This window comes from Crocodylus porosus, unplaced genomic scaffold, assembly GCF_001723895.1.
Source record: "Crocodylus porosus isolate Cpor-Errol unplaced genomic scaffold, CroPor_comp1, whole genome shotgun sequence".
Classification (NCBI taxonomy): domain Eukaryota; kingdom Metazoa; phylum Chordata; order Crocodylia; family Crocodylidae; genus Crocodylus; species Crocodylus porosus.
This window is the reverse complement of record NW_017728949.1, coordinates 79,625,093-79,642,179: the sequence shown is the minus strand read 5'-3', so window position 1 is coordinate 79,642,179 and position 17,087 is coordinate 79,625,093. Positions and strand designations below refer to the sequence as shown.

At 40.3% G+C, this 17,087-nt stretch overlaps 1 protein-coding gene across 1 annotated transcript in view; it reads right to left on the bottom strand.

The window, feature by feature from the left end:
- The window catches only part of FMNL2 (formin like 2), a 133,235-nt gene that overhangs the window by 29,215 nt on the left and 86,933 nt on the right, over window positions 1–17,087 (bottom strand). Inside the window, exons 12-15 of the mRNA XM_019553613.1 lie at window positions 13,863–13,937; window positions 6,302–6,412; window positions 3,408–3,557; window positions 582–683 (exon numbers count right to left, since the gene is read on the bottom strand). Coding sequence (XP_019409158.1) covers window positions 582–683; window positions 3,408–3,557; window positions 6,302–6,412; window positions 13,863–13,937 — 438 coding nt within the window. The remainder of the gene's footprint in view (window positions 1–581; window positions 684–3,407; window positions 3,558–6,301; window positions 6,413–13,862; window positions 13,938–17,087) is intronic.

Sequence of the window (17,087 nt, the reverse complement as noted above, 5' to 3'; positions counted from 1 at the left end):
TGGGGTCGTTTGACCCCAGTACTCTTTCCTGCCATGGCAGGGGGTCAGACTTGATGATCTGCTCAGGTCCCTTCTGACCCTAGAAACTATGAAACTATATCATTTCTGTTGATCAAACCATACCCCAGGAAGAGATAGAATTTGGACTCTACAGAGGAAGTGGATGGTTTGACAGCACAGACATGACACCTGCTCACACATCTCTTTGCTATGCAGCCAGATGTTAAAAGCCTTTAATTTGGTCTCTTAATTTTCACCCACAATCAACTGCATTTGCCATCCTGAAGGCAGAATGAATTGTAGTCACAGAAGATAAGTCTGATTTCAGTTTGACTGGGTGGCATAATCAGAGAATTAAATACTATATTCAACCTTGGTGTCTGTGTCCACAGACTAATCTGTTATCAGTGTAAAGACATAGGTCATTCAAAACAGTCAAGTTCAGAACATTGCAACATTAAGCGCCATGGCTCTCTGTCCTGCTCCCATTTCAAATGGTGCTTTCCACACTAAGCACAAAACAAACTGGAGAGCTTTCTCCTAAATGCTGCATTCAGCTGGAATGCCATCATCACACTTACTCGAACTACGTCCAGTTCTTTGTTTCTCTGCATAAGCTGTTTTTCCAGTTCCACAATCTTTGCCATAGCTTCATTCTCTGTGTCTTGTAGTTTTTCCGATAACTGTTATTTAAGAGAGAGAGACGGTGACTGATTTCCCCACCCAAAAGCATCAGTAACATTAACTAGGAAAGTGGTACTTGCTAAGCTACTGATAATGAATCAAAGCCTGAAATCTCCCATAGAGTCAATGGAAATTTTGACTGAGTAAGGATTTCAGTACACGGCCCATGAGTATTTAGGTTCAAAGCATGAAATGTTTTGAAGGTGCTGGTAAATATGACCACCATTTGTAGTCAGCAGCCAGCTGAACGGCACAGAAACTATGAATTTGCCCAGCAGAGTAGCCTAAAAAGAAATCCAGGCTTCCAGACCACTTTAAATTAAAGCAGCTAGGGAATGGTCAGTTTGATTGGCAAGTCACCAAAAGACAATAACCCAGGAGCCCCATAATGCCATTTCTGCAAATTCACTTGCATACTAGAATCAACACCATGGGAGATTCAGAAGCAGCAGGGTCTGCATCTTGTCTTTCAATGATTTCCAAATCAAGTGCAGTCATTTAACAACTAAGAAGAAGGGATTTTTATTTCGCTAATTTGCCAGCTCTATATACTTAACCTGGGATCTGAAATCATACTATTTTGTTGATTTAGCCCATCAATACCAGTGATTTTGATGCAGCTGAGGTCTGATATAGGTGTTAATTTGCAACTGATTTCTATGCATCACACACTAGTAATGATTCTGCAATTGGAACATAATTAACATTTCCATTAAAAGCATGAACTTGATAGAGTACCACATAGGTAAACATTTTGTTTAATGATATTAGGGGGGAAAAAAGTGTTAAAAACATTTTTGTTAGGAAGTAAGCAATTACGGTCCTATTAAGCAAGAACGTATCATTAGTACCAAGTCACTATTTGGAGCCAAACAGCACTTTACAGGACAGAGTATATAGTCAGTTCTAACCGCCTTTGAGAAAAAATGTATTTGTTCTAAGCCCATGCTTAACTTCTGGAATAAAATTCCTTCAGGAATGAAGGAAAAAAATGACCTTTTTACTTATTTTTTAAGCAGGGAAAACACTTTTGTTTTAAAACAGGAAAGTCATTTTTCTAGACTAAAATAATTGATAAAAAAGTATGGGATGGAAATGCTACAAGCAAACAGTGCATATCAAAACAGTGTTATTTTTCAGTCCTTGTTACTGAATCTTTACCACTAGAGACTCCAGCTATTTGTTTTAAAAAGTCTAAATGCATATCTGTTCTTTATCCACCCTCTTGCAGCATCAGCCACAATCCTGTTACTCAGGGATTTAAAATGATCCCAAATGCAGCAGGCCAGGCTTCCTCAGCCTGTTTCTGCTTTACACATTCTTAGCGTACGTGTTGGAAAACATACTAAACTCCAACAGTACTTTTATGGTATGGAATGTTTATCTACTTTATTTATTTGTACTGTATTGCTATGGAATTTGCAATCTATATGTAAATTAGCTTTTTCTATAACTCTTCATGGGCTCAGAGTGGCAAATGATTCCATCTGGAGCTGGAATTCAACTAGAGTTAAAAACTCCTGAGCTCTTTAAATCCATAAGCTCCGACCTATAAAGCTAGGACTGTATATAGCCCTTGATCCATGGTGGGTTCTCCTGTGAGGACACCAAAAACTACATGCACAGGGTGTAGAGGCAATAAATACGAGTCCCCCAGACTGAAACAGATTGGTCACACTGCTTATAATTTAGGTTATGAACAGTTTTCCCTATCACCAGAGTGCTTAGGTTCCATATATATGCCCTGCCTATGACTTCCTGATCAAATTACTATGTAAGATCTCAGCCAAAGCATCCCCACAATTCTGCACTGCGTAAATAATACTTAGATGGAAGGATTATTCAAGATGAAGTGAGCTATGTCCACATGCTGGGAAGGAGAGATGATCTTCTGATTAACAAGGAAGATCTGGGTTCAATTTCCAGATGCACTGGAAAAGAATCACTGTCGCTTTGACCAAATTTATACTACCACGGTCAAACAAGCCATGGTGACCAATTACACAAAAGGACACAAGGAAACATTTTCTCACAGAGTCTACTAGAGGCTTGAAGGAAAAAAAATATACCTACGAATGCCCTACTATTGGCCAATGAGTGCAGCACACAAGGACTAAAAATACATTTTTGCTTGTCTTGTGTTTCACTAAAAGCTTCTTAGGCATCAATGAAACCACATGGATACTATTATTAAGAAGTAACCATACAGACAAATGCTGTCATTTCACTGCTGGTATGAAGGGCTCTGAACTGAATTCCAAGTCAATTCCAGGTTCTAAAAAGCAACAGCAGCCTTTACCATAGTCCTACTGACTCCAGGTTGGAAACATCCCTCCAAGAAATACAGGAGAGACTTCGTTTTTTTTTCTTTTACAAATGAAGGAAACAAAAATTCCTTCATTTCTTTAACAGAGGAAATGCCACACATAACAGCACCTAGAGCTCCATAACTCCATAACAAATGTCCATGAGAGAAACCATCCCTGAGACATCTCTTTCTGACATTTTCCATGACTTATTTAGGTTCCAGTGCCAAAAACCTGCTTATTTTCTTATCAGAAGCGGCCTCAGTGCATAAATGGCTTCTCTAAGGGAAAGGCTCCTTACCCTCTGAAGGTCTACCTCTTAACCCTAGCAACATCATTTAACAGTGAATGTGGACGCTGAGATGGCAGACTCTTAATGACATTGAATGGCAAAGTTAATGTCAGCTTTGTACTAACATGAGAAATATTTTCTTCCAGTTCTTCAACCCTTTCCAAAGCCGCATTCTTGGTTTCAGCATCTTCAAGCAAAGCTCCAACATCAAACACGTTGTCCAAGTAAGCTTGAATCTGCACCTGTAGTTTGTCACTCTCTGTGTGTTTCAGCTTCTGAAAGTCCAAAGCACAAGTATCATTAATACATTCAGCAGCAGGCAATAACCAGGCCACCCAGATTGAAAGGTTGCAGGAGTGTTGCAATCAGGTTAGGCCATTTTCATATTTCAGCAAATTGCTGAACATTCGTAACCTCCCGAAGGATCAGAAATAATAAACAGTGAACTGTGAGGAGGCCTCAAATGTTCTGAACTTAAAAAATAAAGCAAGGCAGTATTTTTTTTCTGCATCAACATTAGCATGTTCTTCAGTGTCCTCTGTTACAAACCTTAACAGACTCTAACAACACACTGACAATCAGACGGTAAAGGCTCACTGATGCGCCATGTAGATCTGTGACGAACATCAGATTGGTCTTAAGAACTGGATCAGCTTGGGGATGGTATGGACCTGAGCCACAGCACTGCAGTGGGAAGCTCTCGGGGAGGGTAGGTCATGATCCAGGAGACAAAATACCTACTTTCTGCACCTCTCCAGCATGCAGCAGAGATAGCCCATCTTGCCAGCTAGGGAGTGGGGCTCTGATGCCTTCCTTACGTGCCTGGGGTAGCTACTGCCTCAAGAGGCAGCAGTCCCTGCATGCAGGTATAAAAAAAAAAGGGGGTAACTGCCTGACACATGAAAAGTTCCCTGCGCCTTACCATCCTTGTGCACATGCAGAAACTCTGTCATTTCCCCTTGATGAGCCTATATCACTGGGGTTGATTGTAAACAGGTTGGGAAGGGATTATAATGAAATCTTCTTTTAGATAAGCAACAGTTTTTGTGCCAATGCAACAGCCCTAATGCAGAAAGCACTCATTGTCACTGAGTCTAAATATTCTGAGCAGAAAGCAAAAAGTAGCTTTGTCTCTATTGCCACAGAGCAAAGCCAAAAGCCAGCAGGAACAGATGAGTGCCTAAACAGAAAAAATACTGTTTTCATGTAAATGTTCCTAATAATAAAACACCAGGAGAGAGAAATACCAGAGGGGAAAAATGTGATATAAAAGCAAAAATTCCTTTAAATAGCACATTCTCCAGAAGGTGCCAGCAAATTTCTAACAGTCAGAAAATGCTAGTCAACGCTCCACAGGGAAGCAAAATGTGTTTAATTTCCCTTGGTAGGAGACCAGCACCATAACCATTCTTCATCTGAAGATGCACCATCCCACACAGACTTTACTCAACAAACGCTCCTCAGATTCAGCAAGGGACTTCAAATCACAGGCTGGTATTTTTACAGTATTGGATCTCACTGAATAGTCTCCAATACTGGAAGTGACAAACTCACTCACTATCATTCATGATCATCTGGCCTATTACTCCCACCTGTGGACCTCAACTTTTGAGCAAACTCCAAAGATGTGACTACTCTCAGTAGAGGGTCAAATTTCCCCTGGGGAGATACAAGTTGACAGAGACAATCAGTACATTTTTGGCACAAAATGCATCAGATTCCAAATCTTGTCACTCCTCAAACCTCTCCTAGTTCAACGAATTTCAGCACAGTCAGCGGATCCATATCTATTATTCTTCCCAATATCCCTTTTATTAATTTCAAATGTGACCCTCCCACATGCTGCACGGAGTTCTGTGTATGTACACAGATAAGAGGATGCCTTTTTCTTGTAGGTAAAAAAATGTATATACTCCTAAATGCTCAGGGTCAACTCCTAAAGAAGAGACATGCTAAACAGACCAGTAGAGTTAGACAGGCTTAATGACTCTTTCAGCATGTGCATTACAGTGTCAGGTACAAAAATATACCAGACAAAAAGGGTATAAAATAGTAAAAGGAAGACTGAACAAAGTCAGAAAGACAGTTCTGTTCACAACAGACTTCAAGTTTCCAAGCTGCCCGCTGAAATTGCTTCTTTGTCCTTTCAAGTTTTCATTTTTTACAAAATGATCATTTATACATGTTGCCTTGCCAGAATCATGGTTGGATTCCTGCAGCCCACAGCAGAGAGTATTTCACTCCTGGACAACTCCCCTGACTGAACACAATGGTCAGGACTGAACAAAGGTCTCAGAAGCTGACATGGTTGCATTACTGGACCTACTCACTGCTGTGAGGTTGCTGGCAGAAAACAGATTTAACTGCCAAAATGTCTGAAATAAATCCAGCCTTCTCAGCAGAGAGGCTGTTTTACCAGAGATGTATGGGGCATATGGATTCTGGTTCCGGCTCCTTGGAACAAAGGCCATTAGGCTTGTAGAATGAAACCCATGTAGATTATGGGTTTCATTCACCTTGACTGGTACAGAAACTGGATACATATTTTAGTTATAAGAGAATACAGAGCAAAAGACACATTCTCTCCAACTCAATAACTCCAACTTGGAGCAGGGTTTCAGCATCAGGAAGTCCACCAAGGAGATTGTAGCACCAGAAGATACTTGGAATCTAACCTTTGCCAAGCAGTCACCACAGCTCCAAAGTTGTGGCAAAGCGATAGCCAGCTAAGGCAGGAGAGAAGACCTAATATAATGAATCCCTCCTAGAGCTTTTTGTTCCTGTGGTTTCAATGGGACCCCAATAATGGAGGTGAAACATTTGAGATGGACTGGCCTTTGCTGATAAGAGAGATAATTTGCAACCTTCAGCATCAACCTTTCTACAACTAACCCCCAGCAGTCACTCAAAGCATAAAGAAAACCAGGCAAGCTGCTGGCACTGTGCAAATATGGTTAAGTCTGATAAAACCATGTGGAGACAATCAATTCCAGAAAATGTAATATTGGGCCATACTCACGTCCAAATATTCATCCAGGCCTAATTTGGTAAATTCATACTGGAGATGAACTCTGAAATTCATGTCCTCTACTGAGTGGACAACAATGTTGATGAACTGCATACACGCCACCTGTAGGGAACAATCACCACAGAGTGAACATTTAACAAAAAGCAGCAGAGCAGCCGTTTCCATAGAAAAGCAGAATTGACCATGCTGCACTAGAGCACTTCAGGATTAGTCTCCTAACTCCTAGCTTTTTAGGAAAAGCTGAGGCTTCAGAGAGAGAAGGAAATGGGCTCATGATGTACCTGGTCAAGTAAATAGTAGGTGATGTGTACACTGGCAGGAGGGGTTTGTAAGTATGAGAGTTTTGGTCTGATCCAATATCTAGTGGGGATATTGGATCAATTTCAGCAGGACTCGATTAAGATCTTCCATTTCAACCAGCATTTCTACAGACATTATGACAGTTCAATGCTATATTTATCAGAAATAGAAACTCTGGTTTGCATCTGTGAGCCAGCTTTTTTCTTTGCTTGTTTAAAATCAAGGATCATGGCTTACAAGGTGTTTCTTTATCCTGATGGACGAAAAAGTGGAATTCCAAAACTTTAGTAATGTTTGAGGAGTCTGGCTTGGTTTTAATATACCCTCGACATTGTTTGCGGAAATAACATGATCTCCATTTCAAAATTTCAGTCTTATAATGCAAGTAATGACATTAGCTGTTGAGAAGAAAACAACATTATTTTTTCAAATGAAAGCCTCTGGTCTTCTCTGTACTAGCGATAGGCATATTATTTTGTTACCTGCATGCTCTGTTACATTGGAAAACAGGATTGGGCCTTTGAAATGAAAGGAGAAATCCATTCATTTGGGACAAGTTTTAAATAATAGATTTCACAACTGAAATATGAATATGAATACAGATCATGATGTTTAATGTATAAACCCCATTACAACTAAAGAAACAAAAACACACAAGGAAGGCGGTCACAGAACTGTCACTCCAGAGGTTTATAACTAGTAAGATGGGATACTCATGATGAGGCCAAAGGTAGAAAGCTAAGCTACAAAAGGTCCAGTCTGATGCTATGTCTCCTATAGAATTCTTCCTGTTCCTCTCATACCGCTCAGCCAAATTCTGCTCTGGGTAACTTTCAAACTTTCTATTTAATTCAACATGAGTTGAAAATATCTATCCAAAAACAGAATTTGTCACCTCTTCTTAAGTAACATCTTAAAAGTAACCTCAAACTATAAAATTTAGTATCAGTGTGCTTGAGGGATTTTCCAGTTAACAGGCTACCATATCAGTCTTTTCAGATGCACAGACACTGCAGTATAAATAAAATTATATGTTTATGTTTCAATAGACTGGATCAATATCTTTAGAAGTAATATTAAAGAAGATAAAACCCATTTAGCAGGATTTTACATTCAAACACAGGTCTCAAAGATATTCAATTTGGGCCAATAATAACTTAGGAGAAAGAAGTAAGCAAATCTTAGGACTCTTCTCTGGACTGCTGCTTGCCAGAATAAAGAGGACTCTTGCCTACTGGCTGGTCTTGGTAGGACAATGCTTCAGAAGATCAAAGGGTAGCTATACAACATCAGAGGGACAAGGCAAAATTCATTAATCAAAAGTTTAGTTAAAAATAGATTTTTATTTTAAAGGATTATATCAACATCTCTATCCATAGTGAATGTCCTAAGAAAGCTTTAAATATTCTGTTTCTGAAAAATGTTGTTTAGATCAGTTGTGTTCAGCCTCTAGCCTACATGCCAGATCTGACTTATAGGCCCACATTATCTGGCCTCCAGGGCTCTAGGAAATTTGGTGGCAGGAGAGCAGCGGCAGCATTAATTGCCACTTCTCCATTGCCAAATTTCCAGACCTGCAAGGAGTCCTGTGGGCTGGATAACATGGACCTGCAAGCTGGATTGGGCCAAAGTACTGGGTCATTCTGGCACATGGCCAGACACAGGTGCGCAGGGTTAGACCAGTATACTGGATCACACCTGAGAACTAACAGCCCCATGCAAGATCTGGCCTATGGAGCAACCCTATGCCATTCATCCAGCCTTGTGGCTGGAAGGCTGGTCATCACTGGTGCAGATCCTCAACAATACAAATAGAGTTGTCTGCTTGAGAGTAGAGAAAAACTTGGAGGAATAGAGAGTTTAAAGACCTCTCACTTCTAGGAAGTGGGAAGAACTGAAATTTAGTTCAATTTTTTTAGCATGGACTCATTTCAAAGTGTGAAGAGCCCCTTTAACCTGGACAGAATCCAAATTTTACTGTGTAAATCTTTACACTGCAATAACTTATTGTAAAATTACAATGCCAGTGTCAGTACCAGGCTGTAACCTTGTCCTGTTACTAGAGAATGAGGAAAAGAGTAAAGCAATGGAAACTGTGCCTTTGGTGAACTGCTATGAAACCAGAAGAGGTGGGCTTTGGGGATATAAACGCAGCTCCAGAATCAGAAGGAGTCACAGTCTGACCACAGGCACAGTTAAAGGCAGAAGTTCCCTACTAGGACGTGATGGAAGCAGTACTAGGAACTGGAAACTGCAAATAGGCCCAGAAAAGCTGTGGAAGCCAGAGAGGAAAAAGGGAAAAAGCAGACTTTCTGGACTGTTTGCAAGGCAGCAGAGCCTACCAGGATGGATTACAGGAATGGGACATGGCAGCAATTCTAAACGGTGAAAGGGAGATGTAATGTCAGTCTAACCAGGACAGCTATTCTGGGGAGAATTCACCCCACTGAACTGCTAATTGGGGCCAGGTCCCACAGGCTATCGGGCAAAAGTGACCCAGAGCTGTGCATTTAGAGGCACTTAAGGTGCCTCTAGTCTCCTAACACCTCCTACAGGACTGAAGGCCTATTCCCTAATTTCAGAACCATCAGATTGTGGTAGGTGAGAGATGGATAGGCACTTTAGAACAAGGGGAGGGCCAACAAGCCAGGATTGACTGTCAGGGGACAGTAGACTATGTGACCCTGGATGGTTACACAGCCTTATACTGCCAAACACTGCAGGTGACCCTGAAGGACAGTTCAGTGCAGGGCCAAATTCTTTCATTTTAAAAGAACCTCTGTTCCACTCTCTCACTTTGATTTAATGAGTCTTGCAGTATCAGGGCCAAATTATATATTCTTTTCTCAGACCGTGATCCTGCAAACACATACACACAAGATGAAAGGATTTACCAGAGGAACATAATCAAAGGTACGACTAACAATCATACGGCTCTCCAAGCAGGGATCTGCAGCCAGTCATGTAGTCTAGCCCGCCTGGATAAATTCAGGATTCACTAAGCTACTAGCCACAAGAGCAGTAACTGAAATACTTTATTTCACTACTCTTTCCTCTTACTTGGCTCCCTTCCATTTCAAGATATTTCACAAAAAAATTCATTTTTTGTTGTCTTCTGTTAATGTCAAGCTGAAGACCAGGTGCTACAGAAATGTGTATGTTCAGCTATTTTAACTATTTGAATTACTCCATTGCAGCATTCTGGAGCCTTGACTCCAGAATTCATTTGTACTCATCCTGCCATAAGCGATTTCTATTTTGTTGAACTTTTGGCAAATGTTATAAACTCAAATATCTGCACAGTGCAGGTGATTCAGTAATCCACTATGCAAGAACTCTGAAGCTTTACTCCCTGGAGTTATTTGTTATATAGTGTTTGTAACAGCATGTGGATCTACTTAGAACTAGACGGTAACAGATCTGGCCTGTCAGATCACTTGTCATTAATCTTCTGTCTATTTCTGTTGCAGACCTGCCACACATTTAATCAAAAATCAGAAAGTGGAAACAGCCCAATGTTACAGTTTTTACTAGCCACAGGGCACCTCCCGAAGTCCTTATCCAGAGCCAGACTGTGGCCTTTGAAGCAGAATTCACCCTAAATTTCATGAAGGGTTTGAGCCTTCTTAAAAACCAATAGCTCAACAGTGTCTTTTGTGCTGACTCTTCCTTACACAGGCAACAATAAAGCAAAGGCTAGGATTGAAACCTAGTCAGTTAATTCCAGCAGGGAGGGCTGGAGGGACAGGACTTTTGTCCTATTTGTGGAGTTTCTTTATGACTTGGCTCCACCAAGACCAGAGGTTTGGCTCCCACAAAACAGGTCATCTCCATGAATGCCCTGTGCCATGAAACCAGCTCCCAGGCCCCCCCCCCCCAAAAGAAACACACTTGCTATTAAAGGGACATCTTTTAGAGCTATGTTACAAAGGGTCTTATAGCATAAGGCAGTTAGCAAGTGTATTATTTAGATCATAGTAAGCATTACTACCAGTTAGAACTAGGTCCAAGTGACTGAATGGTAAGACTTACTATGAACTGGGCAGGGCGGAGCCAGCTATGCGGTTGACAAACAGATGTTTGTCAGTCCAGCCCCTGTACCGTACAGCGCTGTGCTGTGGCTGGGACCACCACATTTGTCATTATCATGTTATCTCTGTAGAGCAGCCCCACGATGGCTGAAAATGTATTACTTACTACCATGTGTACTCTTCTTGCTAAGAATACTAACTTTGATATAATACGGTGGCACTTACCATGTGTGTTATTGCCTCAATATGTGGACACTGGTGTTTTAAGTGTAGTTAATGCATCTTAACTGTAATGTACAAGGCCCTAAGACTTCCTGATTCTAAAGGGAATCCACTCTGCAATGGAGGGTAGAAATAAATGCAGAAAGAATCTGTGGTATTTTTCTGTTAGGAAGCACTTAACAGTACAATGCTTCTTGCTACTTGGGCTTCCTCACTATGAGACCCCTGAGCTAGGAGAGTCCCTAAAAGAGTTCAGAGAAAAGGGAAATGAGATGTTGCCAGAAAGGCAACTGATCCAACATTCACCAAGCAGATCAGGGTGGGGGAGCAATAAGTGACAGGAATAAGACAATAACATGCTTGTTGAGACCTAGATACGAACTACCCCTGCTCCCTATCCTTAGAGTATGCAGGCTAATGTATGTAAATAAAGAATAGTCCTGTGATAAGTGTGGGCAATTCCTGATGGGCTGTGGAGAGCTGGATAACCACATACTGTTGTCTTATTCACAAATGGCCTCTGGAATATGATAAAAAAGCACTAAGTGCTATTAACATTTCATGTAGGCAGTTACTAGAGTGGTTAAAAAGACAATAAGTGATAAAGAATAGGTAAGGATGTGATCTTTTGTGTCTGATATGTCTGTTAGACAAACCTTCCTTATGTAAAACTTAGAGAATTTTTAAGCACAAGGATCACACACTGGGTCCAGGCTCTACTTCAAAACCAGCTGTAAAAAACAACAATTATAACTACAGACAGCTCCTTAACCCTACTATAATTTCTGCAGATATTATACCCAACTGTAAGCTTTTATTGAAACAAGAAAAAATTGCTTATTTACTGCACAAGTCAAAATGGTAATTTTATTAGTAACAGTTTTACCTCCAAATCATGGAGAGTCTGACCCAACTCTGTAGCACCTGAAAGTCATTTTTCTGGGAACGATATCTATGATATCTAAAGTCTTAACCAAATTCCTAGTAGCAATAAGTCTACAACATAAAACCCATCAAGCACACAGGCACCACTGGAAGATGCAGCAAAAGGCTAGAGCTGGAATAGTTATGGAGACTGAACCATTCTTTCACTAGGGGTGTGCAAAGTCCAGAAACCCACTCCTGCAAAGGATCACATGGTAATTAGCCCCCCTCTTGACTGGAATCCAGTGATCTTGTCACAAGTCCTGGGATCCACCAAAAATTTATATGCAGGTGAAACACAAAACAACCTGGTCCAGCTCCTCATGGAGGAGCCTCTCCATGCCCTCATGGAGGACAAAACAACCCTAATCATAAGGGACAGGGTGAGAAAGAGGCAACAAAGGGATTCTAAGTGAACCTTTTGGGGCCCTGTTTCATGATGCTTGCTAGACATTTGAGGCTGGTGAAGAAACAGAAATCATTGGAAATTGGAAAGCAAAGTGCAGCTCAGCTGTGGGAGTGAAGAGGAAGCCTAAAAGTATTCAATGTAATGGCTCACCATGACTTGAAAAAAAGGTTGGTGCTGAGGGGACTGCTTGCAATGGGTGTTACTATATATCTCGCTCAGATGGGCTATAGTAATCTATACTTGTTGTAGGGTCTGATCACTATATTTACCTAATAGGCTACGTATTTTATAGTCATATTTGACGTTGGCTCCATTTAACCAATTTTATAGATGGTTTCCATTACTGAGCACATGCCACTTTTGGCAGCACCGTAATATAGACAATGTATTTAGTAAAGTTTCCTTGTACACAAATGTAAAGCAAGGGGCTTTTCCCCCCATGCTGATTGGGGGTGGGAGGGAGGAAACCTTGTCTTTTTTTGTGTAAACACAGTAATAGTACCTGAGGTGTATCTGTCCTGGAAAGAGAGGACTTCAGTTTCTAGGACTTTCAAGCGAGAACCTTTAACTAAAATTCACCTTAAGTATATTTAAAGATGCATTTTAAAGCTCAGTTCATAATTAGTTCCTTTTTTTTTTTTTCTTCAATATTTACACTCATTCTCGCATCATGATTCATTGGTTTCATAAGTTTCCATCATGGGAACTGGGTTTTGGTATGTATATGTTCTTCCTCTATGTTTCTATTTTCTCTACTGTTCCAGGGGAAGTGGAATTGTACAAACAAATTGAGGAACTAGCTGTGGTAAAAAGTAGCGTTATATTTATCTATAGATTAAGACAGGCACTGCTGTGATGATGTTGGCTCACACTTCCCTGTCTAGAGTATTTATGGACTTTGGCACTACACAACTTGTCATTTCAGATGTTATCAGTCCTCCTACCCAGTGACAGTACACAATGCTCTAAGACAAGCTCTCCAATCCTGCCCTTCCAGGATCAAATACCATGATAATTATATTACTACATCATGCTTACAAGAACCTTTCACTTGATTGGAAATGCTCAAATAGTTAATAACCAAGAGCTATATTTGCAACGTATCTGGTGGCCAGATACAGAGATTCAGCTGTACAGAAAGCAAAAAAATTACTATTAAAATGGCCATTAAATGGCCTACTTCCTTTCTAATATGTAGGTGGTCTCTCTTATTGACTGTCAGCTTTACTATCATTTATATTACAGTAACAGTTAAAGGCCTCAGCTGAGATCAAGGTCCCAGTCTGCTTGAAAGCTGTACATGTACACACTCAGAGGCTGATCTTATACTCTAAATAGCTCAACAGACAAAGGAATGACAGGAATAGAGAGTCCTGCAGCATGTCTAGCTGGGGTAAGAATGCTAGTTTTCAGGTTCCAGTTTGATATTCTATTGAATGGATTACGCCAGGTATAATTACAATAGCTAACAATAACTTCCTCAAAGATCAATATGAAGCCTGTGCAAATTAAAGAATGAATATAACAATCTATACTGGTTTGATCATTTTAGACTGACGTAAGATGACAGAAGGTTGAAGGCACACAAGATCCAAATGAATATATGGGAATAAGAAAAGACAATGAGGAATTGAAATGTATTACCCAAAGTTGCATAAAGTCTTACCATGAAGTCTATATTGTTGTCTTCATTTCGGAAATGTTCCATCAGCTTCTCAAAGCGCTGTTTCTCCCCACAAACCTGTAAAAATAAGCATACGGTGTGTCTATTATATAACCACCCACTACAGGGAAAGCTAAAAAATGTGAAAACCAAGCTTATAGGTTCATTCACAACCTTTAACCCACCAACTGTCTTTTCTAGACCATTTTTTTCATGGAAAGTCTTGAAGCATGTCTGAGCCCTCAAATTATAGCCATCACTCATGCTGCCTATCTACAAGATAAGAACTTTGGTTTTGTTATTAAAGAATGTGCCTTGTCCTTTAAACATTTATCTGTCTATAAATCTCATCCTCAACTGGTATACCCTGAAAGCAAAGGGACCAGCCACAGATCCAGTCCTCTAGCCAATTTCATCTTCAATATGAAGCTGTAGGTTATGTTACAAGGTAACATATGTACTTTGTGTTACAAAGTAAAAACCAGTAAAAATGAGCAGGGACCAAATTCAGAGGGTCTATAGTTCAAACACTGGTGTAGAAGTCGGTGTGAATTTTCCTGGCAAAAGGTCAGACCAATGTGGTGTTTAGCAAGAAAAGCAATCAACTAGACGGAGAAATAAGATCTAAGGTAAAACAGAGGCCAGTACTTTATTTTACCATACCTCTTTACATTGGAAAATATACACTGAATGAAATATTTTCTTCTCAAAATGGCCTGCATTTTAAATATGTGCCAAAAATGGTTAAAAGCTCTTCCATACACCAGAAAATGTGTGCGCATCTTAAATTTAAGGGCACCTTAAATTCCAAGGCACGTGGGTTCGTTTATATCACGTCCTACTAGCTCTTCCATTTTCATCTCACTCTTTTGCCTCTTAAGAGCCTAAAGAGCCTTATTTGTACCTAATTGCACCAGAGTTGTAACACGTTAAACTGGAGGGTAGAGAGTGGAGGAATACGTCTTATTCCTTCCCAGCAGCTCCCCCACCCCCACAATCACCCAGTGGGCATGTCTACACATGCATATTAATATGATTCAATAAACTCCAGTACTTATTGCTTATTGCTCGCTGGTGCCATGTTTACACGTGTGCCTGGGACCGCATCATGTTGATGCCGGATCAGAGCAGCCCTGCCTGGCAAAGGGCTCAGGGGGTCAGCCTGCCAACTTAGGGCAGCCTAATGCACATTTATTTAGTACCTCACATTGGAGGCACTAAATTTAATGCGTATGAGGAAAAATGCATTAATTCACAGGTAGATGCACCCACTAACGTGTGATTTAGGCCACTATTTATATTCTTTCAAAAGGAAGACACGAATTTCCAGGTTTCTTTGTCCCAGGACACACAAGATAATAATCAGACACACAAGATAATTTAAACGGGACACACAAGATAATAATTCTCCTAATGAGCCTTTATATACTGAAAGGGAATCCTGACTAAGCAAGACCATGTGTATACAGTAGACAGAGGAAGCAATTCCTTTACTTGTGCCTCTCCTGTTTCACAGTGGAGCCCTTTTCAAACTCATAAATTCTTTACACAGAACCTCTTCTCAGTGAGCAGATGGTCACTTTGACCTCAACTTCAGTTTGCATCCTGGGATGCATAGAATCAAGCAAAGACTTTCATTCTATTAATTCACTGCACTCCATTAGCTCTGAGCTTACTCAAAGGTAAATCTTGCCTCTTACCCTATAGAAATGGAGGAACTTATGTCCTCTACTGCAATGGAGGAAAATTGTGGAGCAGAATTTGGTGAGGCCATCTCAGGGTCAGCATCCCTTAGGTGGCATGGAAAATCACCTTTGTGAAAATGGGCAGATGAGTGTAAGAGGTATGTAGAACTTGGGCTGGCACTCACAGGGATGAAATGAACCAAAATAAATTGCAGGTTCAGTAGCAGCTCACAAGGCCACTAACAGACACCCCTGCAACGTCCCTTTGAGGTTAATGAGACCTCCAGCTAGAGTAGGGTCTGCATTTATAGAAACCTTTGCAGAATTAGGCCTAAAATCAGAGGAGGGTCTCAGAGCTCCATTAGAATGATGAATACAGAGGCTAAGAGCTACTTCCTTAAAGCACTTCTGAGTAACATATGTTCCAAGTAAAACAGCCTAGAGTCAGATTATGAATAAAACAGAACAAAGTAACAGTGATTTAAAATAATCTAAGATTCTCAGCATAAAATCCATGCTATCAATTTGGGCAATTATAATGATCTAACAACTACATAATAAATATCTAAATAATATCAATGTATAATTTACCAACACATTGACATTTATTTGAGAAGAAAGGGGAAAAAGAAACCCCTGTATCTGTTTGCACATGGAACACAACTTGAAGAGCTATTTATTATTAAGGGTAATTGTTTCCAGTTGATAACCACGTTTGATGTTCTTCAGCACATTGCTATTTTTTAGCTCTGTCTTCTTACGTATGTCAAGGCTTTTAAAAGTCTCATGTGATATCATTATAATCCAGGAAACTGGATGTTAAACTAATAATGTTTCACTTTGCCTGTGGACTGCATTTTTAAAAGGGATCTCAGCTCGGCTGCTAATTTTTGCACCTGCCTAGCTTCCCCAAATTACAACTTATGTTCAAATATGACTATTAACCAAACAATTTTCAGTGAAAATGTCATCTTCACAGATGTAGATTCTATGCCGCAATTTATCATAGGTACACTCTATCATGTGCACATAAAAGAGTAGTGCAGACACAAACTTGAAGGCTGTATTTGAAAATAATGGCCTATTGTACATATGTACATCAAAACTGCATTCATTGTTTTGAAGCATCTCATACTGTAGAGTGAGAAATGCCTTAGGTCAAGTTCTGCTGTCAGATGTTAGTGTGGGCTTCGCACTAATGAAGTCAAAGTCAGCCCAGTATTTCCCAAATCTAAGAACAACATGATGAATTAAACCTTGAGCTCACTTCTACTGTCCTTGAATTCAATGTCACATTCACCCCACGATTTCAATGAAAGGAAAAACTTCTACTCCATTATAGTTGCTTGAACATTACCAGGGCTATGTATATCCAAGTCGATATTCACATCTAGGGTACTGCAGTGTTGAATTATGTTCTTGACTGCACAATCCTCAGAAAGAGGCTGCTTGTACAGGTATGAACAACTGGTGCCTCCCAAAACTGGGGGGGCACCATGGTGGCATGCAGGGACTGCCCACAGCTGCTAGCATCGGTGTTGGC